General features: G+C 46.5%; 1 protein-coding gene across 30 annotated transcripts in view; it reads left to right on the plus strand.

Moving 5' to 3' along the window:
• The window catches only part of CELF2 (CUGBP Elav-like family member 2), a 524,880-nt gene that overhangs the window by 246,417 nt on the left and 256,259 nt on the right, over window positions 1-22,204 (plus strand). Inside the window, exon 1 of one of the 30 annotated variants that reach the window (XM_081022910.1) lies at window positions 14,260-14,419. The exons of the other annotated variants lie outside the window; for them this stretch is intronic. Within the exon in view, the coding sequence (XP_080879036.1) occupies window positions 14,412-14,419 (8 nt within the window). The 5' untranslated portion in view covers window positions 14,260-14,411. Of the gene's footprint in view, window positions 1-14,259; window positions 14,420-22,204 lie in introns of those variants that run through there. 30 annotated transcript variants of the gene reach the window in all.

Here is a 22,204-nt window from a genome sequence, read left to right on the forward strand (position 1 = left end):
ACAGAAGGCCCCTGGCATCTGCAGGCTGGGACGGGGCCTTATCTGAAATCCTGGAGAATGCCTGCTGCCACTAGTCACTGTAAACAACAATAATAAATAATAATAATAAAATTTTATTTATATCCTGCCCTCCCCAGCCAAAGCCGGGCTCAGAGCGGCTAACAACAATAAAAGTAAAACAGCATTCTAAAATCAATTCATGTTAAAATCAATTCAAAATCAAATTAATGGCAACCATTGGGCTAGAGTTCTGTGAAGATTGCCAAAGGAGGGGGTCAGACTGAGCCTTGGCCAAAGGCCTGGCGGAACAGCTCTGTCTTGCAGGCCCTGCGGAAAGATGTCAAATCCTGCAAGGCCCTAGTCTCTTGTGACAGAGCGTTCCACCAGATTGGGGCCACAGCCGAAAAAGCCCTGGCTCTGGTTGAGGCCAGCCTAACCTCCCTGTGGCCCGGGACCTCCAAGATATTTTTGTTTGAAGACCATAAGGTCCTCCATGGGACATACCAAGAGAGGTGGTCCCGTAGGTACGAGGGTCCTAGGCCGTATAGGGCTTTAAAAGTTAAAACCAGCACGAATGAGCTATGTAGACCAATGGTCTGAGTCAGGAAAACATAGCTTCCTGGGTTCCATCAGAGAAGGGATCATAGATCAATGACAGAACATCTGCTTTGTATACAGAAGGCCCCAGGTTCATATCAGGCTCTGTCCCCGACATCTCTGGCTACAGCTTGGAATGTCCTTGGTCTGAGACCTTGAACAGCTACTGCCAGTCACTGTAGATGGATCAAAGCAACTTCTTACGTTCCTCCTCGTTTCTTTCTTTAACTCAGTGTTCTTGTCATCTTAATCCTCTTCTGCAACTGGAAATAAGCTTTTAAATGTGTTTAGGCTGAGCTGAGCTGAGCTGGCCCCTCATTTTTACCACCCCCATTTGCAGGTGGCAAATTTGGGAGCAGCAAAGTGGGCAGAAATCAGAAACTTCCCTGTTGCACTCCAAGCAGCTAATGGCTCCTGCCCTCACTCTTTTGTATGTACGAGTGTGGTCACACAGAAGTTCCTTAAGGTGAGCTGCACTCTGATTCGCTCCTGAATAATGCTACGACATCACACTGTTCTGAAGCCAAGTCAGAGTGATGGCAATCTGTCTTGCCATCGCTCCAAGAGGGCTTTAAGGTTCTGGAAAATAATGTGGTTGCTAGAAGAGGTTGCTGGTGAGAGATTTGGTTGCGGGTAACTTACACACACAGAGCTGAATGTTTGCTTCAGATAACCTTTTCCCTTTCTCTTGCCCACTGTTTCTTTTAGATTATAAATTCATTGGAGCAGAGCCTTGTCTACTTTGCCAAGGAAAGCATCATGTATACCAACTGTTTGGTGCAGATTAATCAAATAAATAAAAGTTTGGTTTTGAACTTTGCAGAACTTAGGCGGAATGTTGTTTCAGGTAGTTATTACGTGGTGCTGTAAATTAATGCAGTGCTTAGTACGGTATTAAGTGAGAACCAGTGTGGTGTGGTTGTTAGAGTGTCAGACCGAGACTCAGGAGACCAGGGTTCAAATCTGCACTCAGCCATGAAAATCTAGATTTCCCACAAACAGATATCTGTAGACTGAAGCACAGCCAGGAGTGGCCCAGCTCCCTCTGTTCCACTGTAACTCAGAGGCTGCTTGAGCGTGTTTTTTCCTAATTCTGTGCCTTGTCATCCTTAAATACAAAAACCAATAACCCAAGCGCCAGTTTCCAGGCACTTGGTACGCTGGAGATGGATTAACTCCCATGCAGGATGGAGAGAGTCACCTTCCAGGGCTTCTCTCTTCACAGCTGGCTTTGAGGCAGTAAATTGAGGTAAACTGATCAGTGAGGTTGAAAAGGAGCAAGCAGCAGGCCTCCACTTTCAGCTTCAAGAGGCTGCGAACTGATCTTGTCATTTTTATTCTCCAAACACCCCACTCCCCCCGCACCCGCGGACACTCAGACAGATCTTTAAGGAGGATTTAAGCTGGTTACAGCTGAACCTGCCCCAAGGAGCTTAGGAAATGGCACCTGTCCGAGAGCAGCCACATGCTAATAAAAGCCCTAGGTGGCTTCACAGAGACGTAAGAGGAAGGAAGTGGCCTGGCTGAGGGTGCCACTCTGTTAAAGGAGCTACAGCAGAGGAAGAAGCTTTGGCACTTGCATAGTACAGGTGTTGTAGCTGTGAACCAATTCTTAGGGAGGTAAATGGGGAGGTGAAGGGGGTAAATAGCAGTAGGGTTTTCAGGAATGATCCAGGAGCTAGGAGAAGAGATGGTTGTTCTGTTGTGTACTCAGTTATTGGTTTGCCAAACCCTCCAACATTATGGAATAGGGATATCCTGTTTAATAATAATAGTAATACCCTACCCATCTGTCTGGGTTGCCCCAGCCACTCTGGGCTGCTTCCAACAAATATAAAAACGTAATAAAACATTAAACATTTAAAAAACTTCCCTATACAGGGCTGCCTTCCGATGGCGCAGGGTCAGATAACTCTATACCAGCGGTTCTCAACCTGTGGGTCCCCAGATGTTGTTGGACTACAACTCCCATCATCCCTGAGCTCTGGCCTTGCTAGCTAGGGGTGATGGGAGTTGTTGTTCAACAACATCTGGGGACCCACAGGTTGAGAAAGGCTGCTCTATACCCTCCAACATTTTCTGAAAATAGGAACGTCGTACCATAACAACAACAATTTATTATTTATACCCTGCCCATTTAGCTGGGTTTCCCATACCCTCCAACATTTCTCTGATGAAAATGAAGGTGTCCTAAGGAAAAGTGAGACATTCCAGGATCAAGTCAGAAACTGGGACAGCTTCTGTAAATCTGGGACTGTCCCTGAAAAATAGGGACACTTGGAGGGTCTGGTTTCTTCTGCAACCCAAAAAATCTGCTCTGGAGGGCCACCCAAAATGGCGGAGGAAATGGGCAGCTCTGTTGTTGTTTTTTTGTCTTAGTTTGTTTGTTTTCTGGAGCAGTCAAGGAGCAAGACTGAGGGGGTTAGCAAGCAGGGAGGAGCAGAAGTGACGTGGGGAGTACAGAGGGAGGGAGGATTGGCGGAAACCTCCTTTGCACCCAAAACAACACACACCAAGGCTTACGCTTCTGTCTTAAGCAGTGTTTCTGTGGTTCAAAGGAAAGAGACTATTATCTTGAAGTTGCTAGAGACAAGGTGGAAGATGCAACCAGGTCTTCAGGCCAGGCCAAGGTGATCTGGAAAGCAAGCTTATGAATAAGTGTTAGATTTTGGTACTGTCTAGTTACAAAACATCAATATGCATGCCTATGAACTGAAACGCAGCAACCTAACTAAAAGTGTGGGGTTAGTGAAGTCCGTAGGGCCCGAAGAGTGGAAATCCTGTGGGTCAAATGTGGAAAAGTCTTATTTGAGTGGGTGGGGTTATGGATACATGCCATGTTCAAAACAACTCTGCAAATGATTCCACAGCCTTCCAACTCTAACTCTCAACATAATCTCTGGCTGACAGATACCATTGCTTTACGGGTGCCCTGAAGTGCAGCCAAGCTATTACCTACAGTAATATTTCTCTTTTATTTCAGTAAGCATTATAATGGGGAGAGGAGGGATAAGGAAGGGAAGCAAGTTTTGCGGCCTGGTAAAAAGCTGGCTTATCCCAGGCCAAAGAGACTGAGCTGTTGTTGCATGGTGGGAAACGGGACTTTCAGATCAAGCTTAATCCTACATCTCATTGAAGAATCTGAAGTCCTTGAAACCGTGCCCTGTTGTTATGCCCTCATTCAGTTTCTAATAATACCTCCGTAGCCCTTGAATAACTTGTGGATTTGTAAATCAGTCGTCAGATGTACTGTATGTTAAAATATCTCTTAATAGGGCTGTTCCAGAACTTGTTATCTTGATTGGCTTCAGTTTTCTTGTGCTGGAAAGCGCCTTCTGTTTTTGGCAAGCAGAATGGAATCACATGTTCGAAAGCTGTTCTTTGGAGAACTATTTTCCTCTCCTGCTTTCCCACCACTGTCCTCTGTCTCATTTCCCCACGCTGGTGTTTGAGCCTATTGGCTGTTGCAACGTTTGGTGGATGTTACCTTGGCACTTATGAGACATGGGTGGCGTTGTGGGTTAAACCACAGAGCCTAGGACTTGCCGATCAGAAGGTCGGCGGTTCGAATCCCTATGATGGGGTGAGCTCCTGTTGCTCGGTCCCTGCTCCTGCCCACCTAGCAGTTCGAAAGCACCTCAAAGTGCAAGTAGATAAATAGGTACCGCTCCGGTGGGAAGGTAAACGGTGTTTCCGTGTGCTGCTCTGGTTCGCCAGAAGCGGCTTAGTCATGCTGGCCACATGACCCGGAAGCTGTACGCCGGCTCCCTCGGCCAATAAAGCGAGATGAGCGCCGCAAACCCAGAGTCGGCCATGACTGGACCTAATGGTCAGGGGTCCCTTTACCTTTACCTTTACCTTGGCACTTTGGATAGTGTGGCATGGATAGGGCTGTCTTCTGCTGGGAAAATTTTGTTTGTAGAGAAAGAGAAAACACAATTAATTTTAAAAGTCCATTTTAATAACAACAACAACAACAACAAACAACAACAATAATAATAATAGGTGAACACTGATATTAAATGAAATCCTTACAACGTCTTCCTTTCTGTGCCCTTTTGGTGATATGTGAAGGAGAATAAGAGCAGAAGATTGTCCCAAATGGGCACGAGGGGATTCCTTGTGCTTATCTTTAAAAATAAATAAATAAACGCTTAGGTGAACGCACCCCCTTATTTCAGTTCTGCAACAACATTTGACATTATAGCATTAGTGCCTGATGTATACAAGCATTGCTAATGTACTCGAATTAAAACACTGAATGCCACTGTACCCGTAGCTCAGCCATTAAAAATACATTAATGTTCCGTTTCCTGCAAATTGGCCCCCTTTCTCTGTAATTTATTCGGCAATAACGGCTATTTTTGTACATATATTTCCCTGGAAAGTTAATAGCCCCCCTCTGAAAGCTTTTTCGAGTTGCAGAACATCCACAGAGTGCAATGACGTTGCCTCAGCTTTGCTCTTAGGTTGGGTTGGGCTGGGCTCCTGTCTTTGTGTGTTTTTCTTTCTCTAAGGTCATTGCAATTGGGCTTCCAGGGTGCCACGGCCTCTCTGGGGCCTTGACCGCCCTGGTCTGTCTAGCGATTGAACCCACTTTGCCAGCGCCGGAGAATTAAGCCCGCTTGCCCTCCTCTCGTGAGCACAGATTCTTAATTAAGCAACGAGTGCAGATGCCTCGGTCCTCCCAGGAATCAGGCAGCAATAATGCCGCAAAGTGTTCATTTTTAAAAAATGAATAAGACGAGAGCTGTGAATGCACACCAGAGGAGGAAAGCGGTCGGCCTCAGCTTCCGGTAGAAGCAGTGAATCTTTCAGCTAAGCGAGGGAGTCTTTTGAAGCTGCATGGTTTTTAAGTAGGAGGGGCATTGAGTGATATACACACACACACCAAATTTCCCATGCGATTGCTTTCTCTCCCTCTCTGCCACCCGCACCCCCCCTTTTCCTGTGCGGTGTGGATTTTTAAAGCCTTGAAAAACAGGCTCGGAGCTGACTTAAAGAGGGAAGCTCCTGCCACAGCAGCGACAGGCATGTTGCCGCACACTTCAAGATAACGGCTGTCTCGGAGACGCACTGGGAGATGAAAATGCAAAAAGAGACGCAGGGCTATATAGGAAAGCTTGCCCCTGGGCAAGATGTTTTCTCTTTGGTGGTTTTAATTCCTCGAATCCTGCCAAGTGATTTGAGGTGGGTGGGATGGAATCGGCGGGCAGGTGGGGAGAGGAAGAAAGGCATGGAGCTCCTTTGTACTTTGCTGGTTAAAAATGGGGTTGTATGCAGGTTCCATTCCCTTACACCTGCCAAAGGTCATGCAGATCTTCCTCCCCTCCACCACCACATCTGATTTCGTATGTTCACTTCCCCTCCACGGAGCAACGGGAAGCGTCAGAGTGAAAGTCAGGAGGCTTGCAGGAGAGGGAGGGTGAGCTTATGCAACGGTTTGCAACAGAGAAATCTTGCACACACACAAATGCTGTGCGGTCTGCACAAGCTCAGAGCCTAACAGACTCGGGTATTAGTTTTCCAAATAAGTCTACAAAAGAAGGTCACTTGCTTGCCTGAACGCAGTGCTCTCTATAACTACTTCTGAGAAGGCAGAGGGCCTTCTAGGTAGTGGCACCCGCCCTTTTGAATTCCCTCCCATCAAATGTCAAGGAAATAAACGACTATCTGACTTTTAGAAGGCATCTGAAGGGAGCCCTGTTTAGGGAAGTTTTTAATGTTTGATGGTTTATTCTGCTTTTGATTCTGTTGGGAGCCTCCCAGAGTTGCTGGGGAAACTCGGCCACATGGGCGGGGTATAAATAATAAATTGTTGTTGTTGTTGTTGTTCCTCACTGTCCTAGCTGGAAGCTCTGTCAGATGAAACGAAAGGTGTGACCTCCACAAGCCAAAGACGACTTTTTTCTTTGCATGATCATTAGGTGCCAGTAGAACTTAGAGCTACTGAAAGATTCCTTATCGGTTGAACTTTGCATGATTTTAGGACAAAAGGAGGGCTACATCTTGTTGTTGTTGTTGTTTAGTCGTGTCTGACTCTTCATGACCCCATGGACCAGAGCACACCAGTCACTCCTGTCTTCCACTGCCTCCCGCAGTTTGGTCAAACTCATGCTGGTAGCTTCGAGAACACTGTCCAACCATCTCATCCTCTGTCGTCCCCTTCTCCTTGTGCCCTCCATCTTTCCGAACATCAGGGTCTTTTCCAGGGAGTCTTCGCTTCTCATGAGGTGGCCACATCTACTCTTTGCCTATTTGGCCAATGCTTCTGTTCTCCAGCAGTGCCAGTGGCCACAACAACCTCCATCTCAGTAGCATCTGACATAGGTATCACATCCACCTTCACAGCTGCTTTACGCAATGTCATATCATGACACAGCATAGCACAGAGAGGAATTGGGGGGAAAGACATGAAGAAGGATTTGGTAACTGCTTTGCATGCAAACGTCCCGGGTTCAATCCCCACCATCTCCAGGTGGGACTGGGTGAGACCCCTGTCTGAAACCCGAGAGAGCTGCTGTCAGTCAGTGTAGACAATACTGAAGTAGGTGGACCAATAGTCTGACTTGTTGTAAGGCAGCTTCCAGCTGGTAGCTACTGCCACTTCACCTCTTCTCCAGGGGTCTTCTGGTCTCCTCCCTCTCCCTGCACAAGCATCCAGTCTTTTTTTTGATCCTCCCACTGCAGATTTTATGGTCTTGGACCACCACCTCTTCTTGTAAGGTTGCCTAAAGAGTCAACTCTCTGTTGGCCCAGGCTTCCTTCTTATCTGATGCAAGGAGCCTCTGTTTCCTACGGCCAGAGACATTTTAGCTTCCTGTGCCAGTTTCTTCTTTGAATGTCTATTATCCTAACTAATTTAAGGTTAGCTTAGAACTTAGTATGCACTCTGCCAGCCAGTAGAAAAGGCCTAGCAAAGGGAGTGTGTGTGTGTGTGTGTGTGTGTGTGTCCAGTAGCAGATGAAATCTGACTGCCTCAAGAAACTGAAAATCTTAGCTTGTAAAGTAAACCTGGCAGTAGTTATGGGGCTTGCTCCTTGTGGATTGCAGGTAATTTAATTCACAATGCATTTGCTTCCCTCTGGAGTAGATCTTGACAACAGCACAATCACGTGCACACACACACACATGCACACACACTCCAGTCAAACAGCTCCAATTTAATCCTAGGTGTATAGCTATCATGTGGCTCAAGTGTGTTTTTCTAAACTATACATGTAGATACAGGCACTTCGTTTTCCAAACACTGGAAAAACTGCACATATGCAGGGTGGGAGTGGGGATGCATGGGAACCACTCTGTAACAAAACCAGCACTACTTTCCCTCTGCTGTTCATACATTGGGAACATAAGTAGAGCCTTTCTGGGTCAGGCCAAAGGCCCATATAGTCCAGCCTCTTTTTCTCGCTGTGGCCAACCAGATGGTATCAGGGGCAGGAGCCAGGAGCAGGTCAGCAGTGACTCGCACACGGTGTCAGTGTAGTGAGCTCTTTATTCAAAGAAACAAGCAGCTAGGATGCGAGGCCTATGGAGCGCAGGAACCCCTGCCCCAACGAGGCAGTTGCGAGGACTGAAGGTCCCTGCCTTCCCACAGTTCTCTTAAATCTCCTCCTTCCCCTGGTTCATTCCCAAGCAAGCTGAGGCTCCTTTGTCTTGCCTGTATTTGCTTGGCCCTCTTTGGGTTCTGGGAGACCAGAAGAGAGAGGAGATGGTCGCTGCAGGAGGGAGAGACAGCCTGGCTTCCTGAGCAGCCTGACTCATTGCTGTCTCTTGGTTCTCTTCCTCTCCAGCCTCCTCTTCTGCCTCTGCTTCTGGGCTGCTCTCTGCCACAGACTCTTCCTGCTCACTAAACCCTGTTGCCTCTTCAGCTTTTGATACCTTCTCCATCCAGTCCTCTCCCTCTTCTCCCTCTGACCACATATCGTCATCCTACCACCAATCTCCTGGCTCTGAGCCTTAGATAGATAATTACGGTCAAAGACCAGCTCACATAACATAACACAATAAAAACAGCATTCATAACGATAAAATATGCAATCGGAGCAGATTGCAGCAATAGCTCATGAGTTAAAATTGAGATATATACATACACCTGTACAACTGAGATTTGGGCTACCATAACAAAAATTGACCCTGAGGCACTCCAAAGGGCAAATTCAGCATTTCCCTAGTAAGCTATTTTCTTCTGGAGGATGATCTGTGCCTACAAATCTGGGCGCAGAATCTGGCTACCAGCCAAGTCATCTTATGAGCTGTGAGCCTTCTTTCCCTAGGGGTCCCTTGGTGGTTCCCCAGCTGGTGCCTCTCACCCCACTCCTCTGCATCCAGCCAGTCCATAACAGATGGCTATAAGAAGCTTGCAAGCAGGACTTAAGTACTCCAAGAGTGGAGAAGAGAGCGTAGGCATCCAGAAATCAGAGGTACGCTGCCTCTGATATTGGAGGGCCTGTTTGGAAAGCCGTGGGTGAAAATCCTTTTGATAAGCCTGTCTTGCATGAATATGCTTCATCCGAACCATTTGGTACTGTAACTCCCATTTCTGCTGGCACTGAATGCAAAAGCAGTTGTCTCTTTCGCATCTGCCTTGTGATTGTGACATTAAATCAACAAATGGCTAGTTAAGCGTTTTGCAAACTGTATGTGGAACACTCCCTAAAGGCTCGACTCCGTAACATCATATAAATACAAGTGTGACTCAGGCAACTAGAGAATGAGACAGAAGCTCAGACTTTCACTCTGTTGCTGTTCCAGGCCCAGACTTTGAAGTAATTTCATGGAATGAGCTCACATGGTCTATCCAGTTTCTAAATATACTGGGCAGATGTATGTGTGTGGACAGATAGATAACGTTTCCCCTCTTCTGCCGGGTACAAATAAGAAGATTACTGAAACTGTAGCTATACTCCTGTTGAAAGCAATGAGCTAAAATCTTATCCAAATAAGCATGACCACATTTCCCTACCTGTCAATAGTTATTCGATCTTGTATCTCACCTTTGCTTGTTCACAGCCCTATAAATCTTAGATGGTGATCAGTTCATCGGTTCAATAAATTGACACATTACAGGCAGGCAGGCATTCATGTGCCTAGAGTTCGACTTAGGCACTGGAGAACATCTCTTGCAAACATGGATGCCAGTTTTGTGCCTGTCTGTGTTCCATCCTGGCAAGGAAGTGGCTTGGAGGATGTATTTTGGCCAGATAAAAGCACTAGGGGAGTAAAGCTGGACCAAGTGTGGCCTGGGTGTGGCCTGGGAAACGGGCCAAGGGACAGAAAGAGAATTGGGGGGAACATTCATCTCCTGGGCCTGTGGTTCCCCTAACCATCAAGCACAGCTTGGGTGCTATATAGATTATCGAATTTGCAGGAGTTGTAAATTGAGTTGTTCTCTTTTTTTACACAACTGTTGTATGCTACACTGCAATGTTTATATTTTATGCACTCGTGCATTGCATATGTTCTGTGCTTGTGCTTTCCTGACCCTGGCTGTGTTGTCATTCTGATAGCATTGCCTAAAACTCTTATTGAAAACAGAAGATAGCATCAATCAAGCTTACTAAACCTGATTACTAGAGAGTCAGCTCCGTTGAGTGCACTAAGGCATAGAGAATTTGCTTCCATGTTCACTCCCTGGCATCTCCAGCTTAGGGGCTTGGAACGTTCCCTGCCTGAAACATTGGACAGTTTCTACCAATCGGCGTCAAGAACGCCAAGCTAGATGGCATATTGGCCTGAGTTCATTTAAGGCACTGGCCTGTGTTTCCAGATTCACTTGCATGCATGGCCAGTGCATGCTGCGTTTGTACCCCGCTCAATGCCAGTAATTTCAGGACATGTAGCAACTCTGAGATTGACCCAATAAATCCAGCTCCCCCCTCTACTTTCCCTGCAGCACAGCCTCCCCCCCCCCCCAGTTCTCTCCCCAACCCCCTCCCTTTAGGAACACTGCTTCTTTCTCCCCATTTTATCAAGAATGTTGATATCTAGGGCATGAATGTCAATGCCGAAACGTACATTCAATTAGGAGCCAGCTCCCGACTGACCTACATAACAGTTCATTCATGAGATAACATGACCTGCAGCCATAGAGATGGGGGGGGGGGAGTCAGTTGATTGAGCCGGGCTTGGCTGTACATGCCGCAAACTCTCTGGTGACTGGGGGAATCATCTAAAATTAGAGCATGTTACACATTACCAAGAGGGGCTTTCGGCACACCATTTTCCGTTCTCTCTCTCTCTGCAGCAATATTTATTTTATGAGATGGGCATAATAATTTGTCACTTTGGCTCTCCCTGTAATCCTCAAAGGCTTAACTTTCATTAGCACGGTGCACTTAGGTAGACGGCGGGATGAGCAATTAGGTCCTTGATGGTTATGGTTTTCTGCTGTCAGCTGTGGCAAAAGGGACTAGATCGAGTCAAAGGTGAGGTGGTGGCATAAAAGACGTAACGCTGTGCAAGTGGAAGCTCTGATGCCTTACATGGGCACAGATATATTATTATTGGGGGGGGGTATGCCAGCCTCGCCCTACTTATATATTACAGTGGACGCTCGGGTTGCGAATGTGATCCGTGCGGGACGCACATTCGCAACCCGCAGCATTTACAATCCACAGTGGCGCGTTGCGCACAAGCAGGTTGTGATTCAGTGCTTCTGCGCATGCGCGACCGCCAAAACCTGGAAGTAACCCATTCCAGTACTTCTGGGTTTCGGCGGTCCGTAACCCGAAAAAATGCAATCTGAAGCGGCTGTGACCCGAGGTACGACTGTATATGTGCTGTACTATATTTCATCAGCATAAGTTTATACGAATATTAACACACACACATTTTTATACAATGATATGCATGATTCATAGAATCATAGAACCGTAAAGTTGGAAGGGACCCTGAGGGTCATCTAGTCCAACCTCCTGCAATGCAGGAATCTCAGCTACAGCATCCATGACAGATGGCCACCCAACCTCTGCTTATAAACCCCCAAGGAAAGAGAGTCCACAAACTCCCGAGGGAAACTGTTCCACTGTCAAATAGCTTTTATTCCTGATGTTGAGTCAGAATCTCCTGTCTTGTAACTTGAAGCCATTGGTTCGAGTCCTACCCTCCAGAGCAGGAGAAAACAAGTTTGCTCCATCTTCCGTGTGACAACTCTTGGGATATTTGAAGATGGCTATCGTATCTCCTCTCAGTCTCTTCTTTTCCAGGCTAAGCATAGCCAGCTCCCTCAACTGTTCCTCATAAGGCATGGTTTCCAGACCCTTGGTCATCTTGGTTGCCCTCTTCTGCACACCTTCCAGCTTGTCAGTATCCTTCTTAAATTGTGGTGCCCACCCAGAACTGGACACAATACCCCCAGGTGGGGTCTGAGCAAGGCAGGAGTGCTTCCTGGCTCAGGTAGCATTGTTGCTGTTGCTGCTGCTGTGCCCACCTATCACCAGCAAAATTAAGTGGATGGTGCTGCCACAAACCTGCATGGTGTCAGCCCTACTTAGGTCTTCATTATATCCATGCCATCTGCCCTGGAATAAAGCCCAGATCCAAGGGATGCAACTGCATGTTATCTCAGCAAATGTGCATAGCTACTGGTGGGTTTGCTAAGTAAATGCAGAGGGGACACTTGGTTAGAAGAATCTGTAGGCAGGAAGTATACAGCTTTCTACTATTTACATTCCTGAAGAAGGAAAGGGAAAATAAACGAATAGCAACAAAATATGAGACGAGGAACTTTTGGTCCTTTTCAGACTGTTCGGTAATTAGGGATAGATAGATCTGTCAATTTTAGTTTTTTGAAAGTGCTAACAAATTTTCATAAGAACTTTTTGGGGGAAAAGAGGAAGGAAGGAAGGAAGGAAGGAAGGAAGGAAGGAAGGAAGGAAGGAAGGAAGGAAAGAAAGAAAGAAAGAAAGAAAGAAAGAAAGAAAGAAAGAAAGAAAGAAAGAAATTGGTGGCTAAACATGGAAAACTGAACTTAAGAATGGAAAGAAAATAATAAACTTTTTTCCCCCAAAGTCTTATTTAGTTCCCCACATTTCTCCATCAGTTTCTCCCATTTTTTCAAGTCTTCATGAAAACCCATGAGCATTTCTCCTAAGCTACGTTTTTTGTATGCAACTTTCTCTACCATAATGCATTTTTAAATGTTACATTCTCTAATATATACATTTTAGGCACAGTTTCCAATATTAAGCACATTTTAGTAAACATTATTTTGTTGGAGAACTGCATCACAACATTCAGAGAAGGGCAAATTTTGAAGGATGGTTGTGTTTTGGCTTGCTTATTTTTCTGGAAACAGAAAATGTGAACCAAGCTGAATTTCACTTCCACTCCTAGCTGTAAGATTCCTTTCCCTTAAGCACAGCAACTCTTAGAGGCGGGTGCTTAACCCTTTTCAAACCTATCAGTTCTCCCTGGTTAAAAAAAATCATAAGGCCAATCTATCCCCCCCCCCCCAACCCTGCTTCAACAATCAGACTTGTTTTCAGTCTTGGATTATTAACTACTGGAGGGTAGGGGTTTTAAAAATGGTTTAAAATGACCAAAGGGGATTCTCAGGTGAGAATCAAGAGGCAGGGAAAGGGTTAAGCACACACAAACTCACTCTTCCTGATTCTCCCTTACGAAAACCATACTTCTGCACATTATCCACCACACATTTGGTTTACAGAAATTTCAAATTGATACACAGTCAAATTTCTCCCTAATATACACAGTAGGGCAAAGTGTATATTCCTCATATAATGCAATTGTTGTGTGGTTGTTTCACTAATGCATGCACTGGGATATGTGTTTTCGTAAAGAAAAGTACACAGTACTGGGCTGGAGAATTGCATTGCAAAATTCAGAGAAAGGTGGATTTTGAAGAATCACTGCATAACCCTCTGTGTTTTGCTCCAGAAAGTGCAAATTTTGTATGCTTACTTTTAATTGTGAACCAAATCTAACATGTCTCTCATCCCTGAAAACCTGTGAAGTAGGTTAGGCTTGAGAGTGTGAACTTCATGGCTGAGTAGGGACTTGAACATGGGTAAGGAATTTCCCGGACATATCTGGAATTCGTCCGTTGAAAATAGCGTCTGGGCAGAATTTCTGAAAATCAGTAAAAATGTCCTGGAAAACTCAGGCGTAGGGCAACCCAAAGTTGAAAGTGTCGATTTTTTTTGGGGGGGGGGGTGAATTTCCTAAAAAAGAAATAGCTCAGAAACTTCTTGCTCAACAACTTTTGTGTCTGGATTTTCACTTTTTGAAATATGGCAACCCTAAGCATGGGTTTCTCTGATACTGTTAGCTGAAAAACACAGAGAGAGACACACAAACTACTCACTCCACTGTTCATCCACTCACAACTTAACTTGGTGGTCTGTGAACAGAAGAAATCTTGCATTGACCATCGACTTTCGCGTCCATAAGAAATGGTGTTCATCTAATTGTGGTTGATATAAACTCAACCCAACACTTCTGGAGCAGCAAATGGATATATTTTTTTAATTGAAATGTTGCTGCGCGTCTCTCTAATAAACTATGAGAGAGTTCCTCTCTGCTCTTAAAAGTGTTTCTGGAGTGCTGAAACTCCAAGGCCTTTGCTCGGTGCAGAAGTGTGTGGTGTGTGTGTGTGTGTGTGTGTGAGAGAGAGAGAGAGAGAGAGAGAGAGAGAGAGAGAGAGAGAGGTGGGGGAAGTTTTGCTGGCGAACGGATGTCTTCGCATATTGCCAAACCACAAAGGAAGCTGCAGAGTGGAGGCTCGAGGTCTCTGGTGCAAAAACTGCTCGCCCAGTTGAGAAGCAGGAACTGGTGAAGATCTGCATGGAGCCATGTTGAGGTATTCTTTTCAAAATGGTTTTTTTCTTCCTCTACCTTGTCCTGAAAGAAGGTTAAACCGTAGGACCCGAACGATGTTGAGATGCCTGGATGACCTTTCTGAGGGGAATTGAGGGCAGGTGGCGCTTTGCAGAAATAAAATTTAAAAATGTTCCTTTTGAAAACTTGGCTATTGTTAGGGAATGAGGACAGCGAGGGAACAGGGCTGCGTACGAGGGAGACCAAGGGGTTCGCTTGAACAGGAAAGGCCTTGTGCCCTTACACAATCCGCAGGGAGAGTTTGAAATAGCCACAGAGAAGAGGGTTTTATCTACACAAAGCCCAGGTGAAGAGCTTGCTTGGACATCTTTTGCTTTCTTTTTCAAAAAAAACCCCACAGTGCCTCTCTTTGTGGTTTGTTAGAGGCTTGTACTTTTCTCTCTGTGTGTCTTTTAATGTGTCCTCTTTGGGTGAGGAAAGTTTTCCAAGTATTCAGAACACTTGTTTCAGGAAAAATAAGATTCAGATCAGGAGGGGACCTGCAGTCTTCCAGATGTTTCTGATCTTCCTCCCTGATCTTCGGCCCTGCTGGCTGGGGCTTTGGGGAGCTGTGTCCTATCACTGCTGGACAGACAGTGACCCCCCCTGCTTGGACCCTGCTAACAGGAGGGAGAAGAAACCACAGGTGGGATTATGTATATCGTTGTGTTGCGTCCCCAAATAGCATTTTTTGACTGAAAATTTCAGGATTTTGCTTGGGATCTGGATGATTGCCATGTTTTCAGTCAGGAAGGGATCCTTCTCGCCGGTCCAAATTGATCTGTGGCCATTTTGTTTTTTTTCTCTCCACTTCCTTCCTGATTCCTTCCCTGTAAGCTCCTGAGGGCAGGGACCTGTCTTGTTGTTTGTGTGTAAAATACACGTTGACAATGTGCTCTAAATAGCAAGTGTTGTTGCTGTTGTTGTTGTTGTTGTTGTTGTTGTTGTTAAAGAACTCTTTGCCTTCAGTGGGTAGATTGGGATTTGCAGTGGATAGTCAAGGATTTCTGACTCTCGGTTCTTGACCAATTGAAGCAGCACAATTCACACAACCTTCTGCCTCCGCCACCCTAAATTATACTTCTGAACTGAAGAAAGCTTGAGTATCCAGGAGTAGATTTTTGTGAGGAAGGTCTGTAAGCACCTTTCAGTTCTGGTTTTCAAATTCCCTGGTCTCAGAACTGTTTAATTCTAAATGTATGACTTTTGCACCTGGCTGCAAAAGTTGGTGGATCTAGCAAAAACTAAAGCATATCCTGCAAGCCTGAACTCTGTCCACTCCGGCCTCACAGTATTTGCAGCGGCTACATTACTTTAAAATAGGTGCCCTTGAGATTGGCTATTGTCAGTTCTGCATCCAATCTTCTTGGTGTCTGCTGGAGTCAAGGATCCGAACTCAGAACTTCAGGATCAAGGTCCACTCTGTCCATGCAGGCTTGGGTCATATTCACATCATACGTTTGAAGCACTGTGATGCCCAACTTTAAACAGTAGTGGCTTCCCCCCAAAGAATTATGGGAGCTGTAGTTTATTAAAGGTACTTAGAGTTGCTAGTTGACTCCCTGTTCCCTCCCAGAGTTCCCTGTTAAGTGGCATTGATTGTGAAGCTACTCTGGGAATTGTAGCTCAAGGAGGGGAAGAGAGGTCTTAGCACAGGCTTCCTCAACCTTGGCCCCCCAGGTGTTTTTGGCCTACAACTCCCATGATCCCTAGCTAGCAGGACCAGTGGTCAGGGATGATGGGAATTGTAGTCTCAAAACATCTGGAGAGCTGAGGTTGAGGAAGCCTGTCTTAGCACATTGAAACTACAGCTCCCAGAATTCTTTGGGAAAAGCCACAGCTGTTTAAAGTGGCATCATAGTGCTCTAAATGCATGGTGCAGATGTGGCCTCAGATGAACTCACAGTTCTACCTTGTGCAGCTTCTTCTGGCTCTTTAGTAGTAGTAGTAGTAGTAGTAGTAGTAGTAGTTATTGTTATTATTAATACCTCACCCATCTGGCTGGGTTTCCCGAGCCACTCTAGGCAGCTCCCAAAAGAATATTAAATGCAGAATAAAACATCAAACATTAAAAACTTACCTAAACAGGGCTGCCTTCAGATGTCTTCTAAAAGTCAGATAGTTGTTTATTTCCTTGACATCTGATGGGAGGGTGTTCCACAGGCTGGGTGCCACTACCGAGAAGGCCCTTTAGGGAGGATGGCCTCACCATCACCTCTTTGACAGTAACTCAGAAACATACCTATACTTCTAGCTTATGAAACTCAAGGTGGGTGGGTTAGAAATACCCAACGCCACAACTCTGTTAAGTCTCCAGAGCTGGACGCAAGTCACTTTTGCAAGATAGTAGAAATGAGAAGATCACAAATGCATGAGGTTGGCACACTTTCTCCACCACCCAACCATGTGTTAACTCTGTAAGAGCTAATCTAGCTACTGTAACTTAATTACAGCTGTAACTGGCTTACTTGTGGGCGCAGCTTCTCAGAACAAGCTGACGGATTTTGCTGAGAGTTGCTTTATCAGCCTTTAAAAAAAAGCGATGGGGATTTCTGGTTTGTTTGTTTCTCTGTCAGCTTTCTAGCACTCCCAAGCTGTGCGTTCTGAAATGCACACAGTTTCGTTCATAATCTGGACGCATCACACCCCTTAGAACCAGTTGGAAGGGACCATGAGGATCATCTAGTCCAACCGCCTGCAGTGCAGGGATGTTTTGCCCAACATGGGACTTGAACACACAACCCTGAGATTGACAGTCTGGTGCTCTTGCCTACTGAGCCACACACTGTTTGGGAAGAAGATGGGAAGGTTGAAACCCTGAAGGTGCCCAAATTTGAAACCAAAGGGTTTCCAGTCACTGAGAAGAGTTTGTGCCTTTAAGAGGGGAGAGGTTGTTTTCCTTGATAGAAGCACCCAATGTGCTTTGGGTGGGGAGAGGAAGGTCTTTAAACTGCCCCTTTTGTTAGAACTAGATAACATCTCGTTATGCATAGTTACGTTTAGCAAAACGGAGGAACACTTGTGAAACACCCATATCAAAACCGCGGCACACTTTTCCTGGAATAGCTGCATGGTTATTGCTCCCAATAAGAGGCAGAGAAGGCTTGCAAAATCTCTTCTTTCCTTTCCTTTTTTTGTTGTACATCCCCGGTTCACTGTCATTTGGGGCTAGAAAGGTATCTGCAACCATGTTGGGTTGTTCTTTGCAAAGATTGCATTAATCCTGATCACTAAATAGAGCCTCCATGTTCAGGAGCAGGTTCATCAGGGTGGTCATGTGTCCCACTTCCACACAAAGAACCACCCTTTATTTAAAGGAGCCCCGTGTGAAGGTCAGTGCTGTCCGAAACAAGTTTAAAGATAAGAACCATCGGAAAGGAGAGCAGGGATGGCCTTGAAGTTACACGTCAGCAGTGAGCAGAGCAGAGACCTTGTCACAGCCTTCGCCACAACAGAGAGCTGTGTTGAGTTTATAGTAATTATTTTTTTAAAATTTACAGTTGTACAGTAATACCTCCGTGAATGTCCGCCTCGTCTAGCGTCCATTCTGGCGAACGTCCGTGGCAAACCTGGAAGTACCGGAATGGGTTACTTCTGGGTTTGCTGCTCGCACATGCGCAGAAGCGCTGAACCGCGCTTCACGCATGCGCAGAAGCATGCGCAGATGCGGCGCTTTGCCCTGCGTCCTTTTCGGCTAGCGACCGCAGCTCCGGAAGATCACAAAACAAGGTACCACTGTACATATAAATTAGCACGTGCAAATTTTAAGCGAATCTTTACTCTTTTGTGTGTGTCGGTGTGTTTCCTCTTTTGGGGGCAACAAATAAGTGGAATGTGAATATGCTGAGGGCAGGGGTGAACAAGGATAGAAGCAGGCTATTGTGCTTATGCCCTGCTTGGGGGCTTCCCAGAGGTGGCTACTGTAGGAAATAGGAAGCTGGCCTAGACAAACTTTCACTCTGATCCAGCAGATCCTTTCTAATCCGGATGATGCACGAAAGAGCAAAAGTGAATCTGGTCCTGAGAACTGCACTCTCCACATCCTCAGGTTCAGCTACTTGATTTGGGGACGCTTGACGCAGGTTTTTGAGCTAGCCAATCAAGACGTTTCATCCTGTCTTCCAATCACATGGCCTGATGTTGCATCCATGCACACACTCGCCCATTTGTGCTTCTTCCTCTGAAAAGGGCTCTGTGGTTTGAGCTTGCACAATCTCGCTCATGATGCTGCCAAAGCTTGTGTGAAACTCTGACAAATCCAAGTGGAAACATCTGCTGCAAACAGCATTTTTCTCCTCCATACTAGGATGGACGGAAGTCGGAACAGTCAGCACTTTCACCCTGAAATGATTTTTCCCCTTTACAATGGAGCTTTGTTTTTCTCCCACTCCCAAATACTTCTCGGCGTCCTCTTGAGACAACCCAGCCCAAATGTCAGCCTTTCCCGGCCATCCACAAGTAACATCTGCCTCACGCCTGGCCACCTGCTCTCTTTCGGGTCCCTCCAGGGCTTGTGTTGCAGCAGTTCCAGTATCCGCTGGATTTTTTGCTTCTTCTGCTTCTTCTTCCCCTTCCCAAAAATGAATCTGTCTGCTTATATAGTGGTACCTCGGGATAAGTACTTAATTCGTTCCGGAGGTCTGTTCTTAACCAGAAACTGTTCTTAACCTGAAGCACCACTTTAGCTAATGGGGCCTCCTGCTGCTGCCACGCCGCCGGAGCACGATTTCTGTTCTCATCCTGAAGCAAAGTTCTTAACCCAATGTACTATTTCTGGGTTAGCGGAGTCTGTAACCTGAAGCATATGTAACCTGAGGTACCACTGTACTTCCATTCTTCTCTGTGGCTTCTTCAGGCATAGTGGAGGCTCTGGCTAAGAGCCGCGATGGAACCTCCATGTTTAAAGACAGCATATCTGTGACTGTTGGTTGCTGGTCACAACAGCATCTGGAAATCATGGGCCTCAACTACTGGCTTCCTTGAAGAATCAAGATGGGAACTCATGGAAATACTACTCACAGATGGTGGGGCCTGCAGCTTTCCAGATGTTATTGAATTCCTGCTCTTGTCTGCCCAGCCAGCATGACCAATGGTCAGGAGTGATGGAAGCTGGAAATCAGCAACATCTGGAAGATCTCAGGTTCCCCACCCGTGGAGCTGTAAGACAGCCTGGGATGGGAACAACAAAGGAAGTGAAGAATATGGAGGTGGGGTAAGCTGGGGCAGAATAGGCACAGCATCTAGAGCTGTGGTTCCCAACCTGTGGGTCCCCAGATGTTGTCGAACCACAACTCCCATCACCCCTAGCTAGCAAGGCCAGAGCTTTTGGTTTTGCAGCACAGCACTGAATGGCTCTTTGGCTTGATGGAGCAGGGCCCTTGTGCTCTTATGGGTGGTTTCTCTCCTTTCTTTCTTTTTGAATGGGCACCATGTATTTGAACCAAGCTTCAGAGCTTCACACGCACAGTATTTCCCCCAAATGTGCTTGGCAGATGGGAAGGACGTCGTTGCTGCAGGCTAAGTGTCTGCCTAGTGTATTATTCCTTTTCCGGTGGGTGGCCAGCCTAGAAGCAGAGTGTTGGAAGTGCAGCAGCAGGGATCATTCAGTTAGCAACCCAAGGGTTAATACTGTTTAGTCAACCAACCAAGAGAGTGTGTGTGGATGTGCCTCCTAGCACCCGCCCAGAGCAGCATGATCCTTGCTGAGGTAACATGTGCTCTGATAGCCTGCATAGTTCTGAGAGAGTTTCCCGTGCCTCGGTATGTCTCATTTTTTGATACCTTCCTGCCACGAGCAAGTCCTGAAAATAAGACAAACCCCCTCTGTTTGTTTCTCCTTGCATTAAAGGTAAAGGGACCCCTGACCATTAGGTCCAGTCGCGGACGACTCTGGGGTTGCGGCGCTCATCTCGCTTTATTGGCCAAAGGAGCCGGCGTACAGCTTCCGGGTCATGTGGCCAGCATGACTAAGCCGCTTCTGGCGAACCAGAGTAGCGCATGGAAACGCTGTTTACCTTCCCGCCAGAGTGGTACCTATTTATCTACTTGCACTTTGACGTGCTTTTGAACTGCTAGGTTGGCAGGAGCTGGGACCGAGCAACGGGAGCTCACCCCATCATGGGGATTTGAACCGCCAACCTTCTGATCGGCAAGACCTAGGCTCTGTGGTTTAACTCACAGTGCCACCCACGTCTCCTTGCATTATGTGCTGCTTTTATTCAGTTTTCCTCAGTGCTGTGTTTATTTCTATCCTCATTATTCACCTGACTCTGCAAACACAGAGACATCAGCCATCCCCTTTTGTTTGTCCTCCGGCAGTCCAGGGTATACTGCCTCTGAGCAGGGATGTTCCATTTAGCTAGCATGACTGATAGCTGCTGATGACTCTGCCCTCTTCTCCAAAGCAAGATGCTTGATTCGCGGCAACCAAGCGCAGGGCCCGAGCCCCCCGCGATTCTCTCATTGGCCAATTGGTGGAGAGACCGGCGTCGACTCCAGACGCTTCCAGCTCAGCCCCGGGAGCCGAAGCCATAACGGAGCTTCTTATTTCTCCCCTCGCAACTCCCGGGAGAGTTCCGCCTTGTTGGAAAATGCTATAAGGAAAGCCTGATTATGATAAGTGCGGTGCGTGTTCTTTAAAATTGCTTTCTTTGCAGCACGCCATAGAAAAGTAATAGAGCAAAATAATGGCGGCATTAGTAATAGTTTTCCCTCTTTCACAAGGAGGAGTGAAGAGGGGTGCGAGGGAAGCTACGTTACAGCAATAACGGCTCTAGAAGACACATAAATGTTTCTAGTTAACCTTTGTGAAAATACTTTCCCTCCTGTTTTAATACACTCTGAGGAGGGGGCAGGAGAGGAGAATGTGACGGTTGTGAGTAATTGCAAACAATCTGAGCTGCATACATAATTCCCCTTTGCTGGTGTTGTCTGTGGCGACTGTTTGGAAAAGGGGGAGCCCTTATTCAGCTTGCCTGTGGGCAACCTGGCGGACAAATCCTTCTGGAGAATATGTATCCCAGTGGTGGGCGAGGCCAGGAGCCAAAATGGGGAGGAGCAGCAATGGCTCTCATCTTTGTACAGTGGCACCTCGGGTTACAGATGCTTCAGGTTACAGACACTTCAGGTTACAGACTCCGCTAACCCAGAAATAGTACTTCAGCTTAAGAACTTTGCTTCAGGATGAGAACAGAAATCGTGCTCTGGCGGCGCAGCAGCAGCAGGAGGCCCCATTAGCTAAAGTGGTACCTCAGGTTAAGAACAGTTTCAGGTTAAGAACGGACCTCCACAACAAATTAAGTTCTTAACTCGAGGTACCACTGTATAAGAGTATCGAGGACTGGACACTGAGTCCTTGGATGGGTGGATACTGATGCGTGACACCAATAGAAAGCAGATTGGAGGCAGACTTGGAAGAAGGAATCGGGGATACTGGGGGAACCTGTACATATCCCAGAATCCTTTGCAACGCAGAGCAGTTCGGGGGCAGGTCTGGAGTGCATTGGCCATTTCCTCAGCATGTAAAGTGCTTCCTGGAGGTAGGAAGTCTGGGGGAAAGACTGGTCTAAATGCACAGCTCCACATATTTGGGGGTGAGGCAATAGGTTTCCACTCAGATAGATTCTTCGACAACTGGTAGGAGCTTTCGCCCTGTCCTTTTTTTTTCTTTCTTTTTTGCACTCCTCAGCTCGCCACGTCTATTTTGGGTTGGGCGCCTCCTGTCATATGCTGTCTCGAGTTTGGGCTATCGGGTTGCAGCTCACAACTT

The sequence above is a fragment of the Podarcis pityusensis genome (assembly GCF_964106645.2).
Source record: "Podarcis pityusensis genome assembly, chromosome: 10".
NCBI lineage: Eukaryota > Metazoa > Chordata > Lepidosauria > Squamata > Lacertidae > Podarcis > Podarcis pityusensis.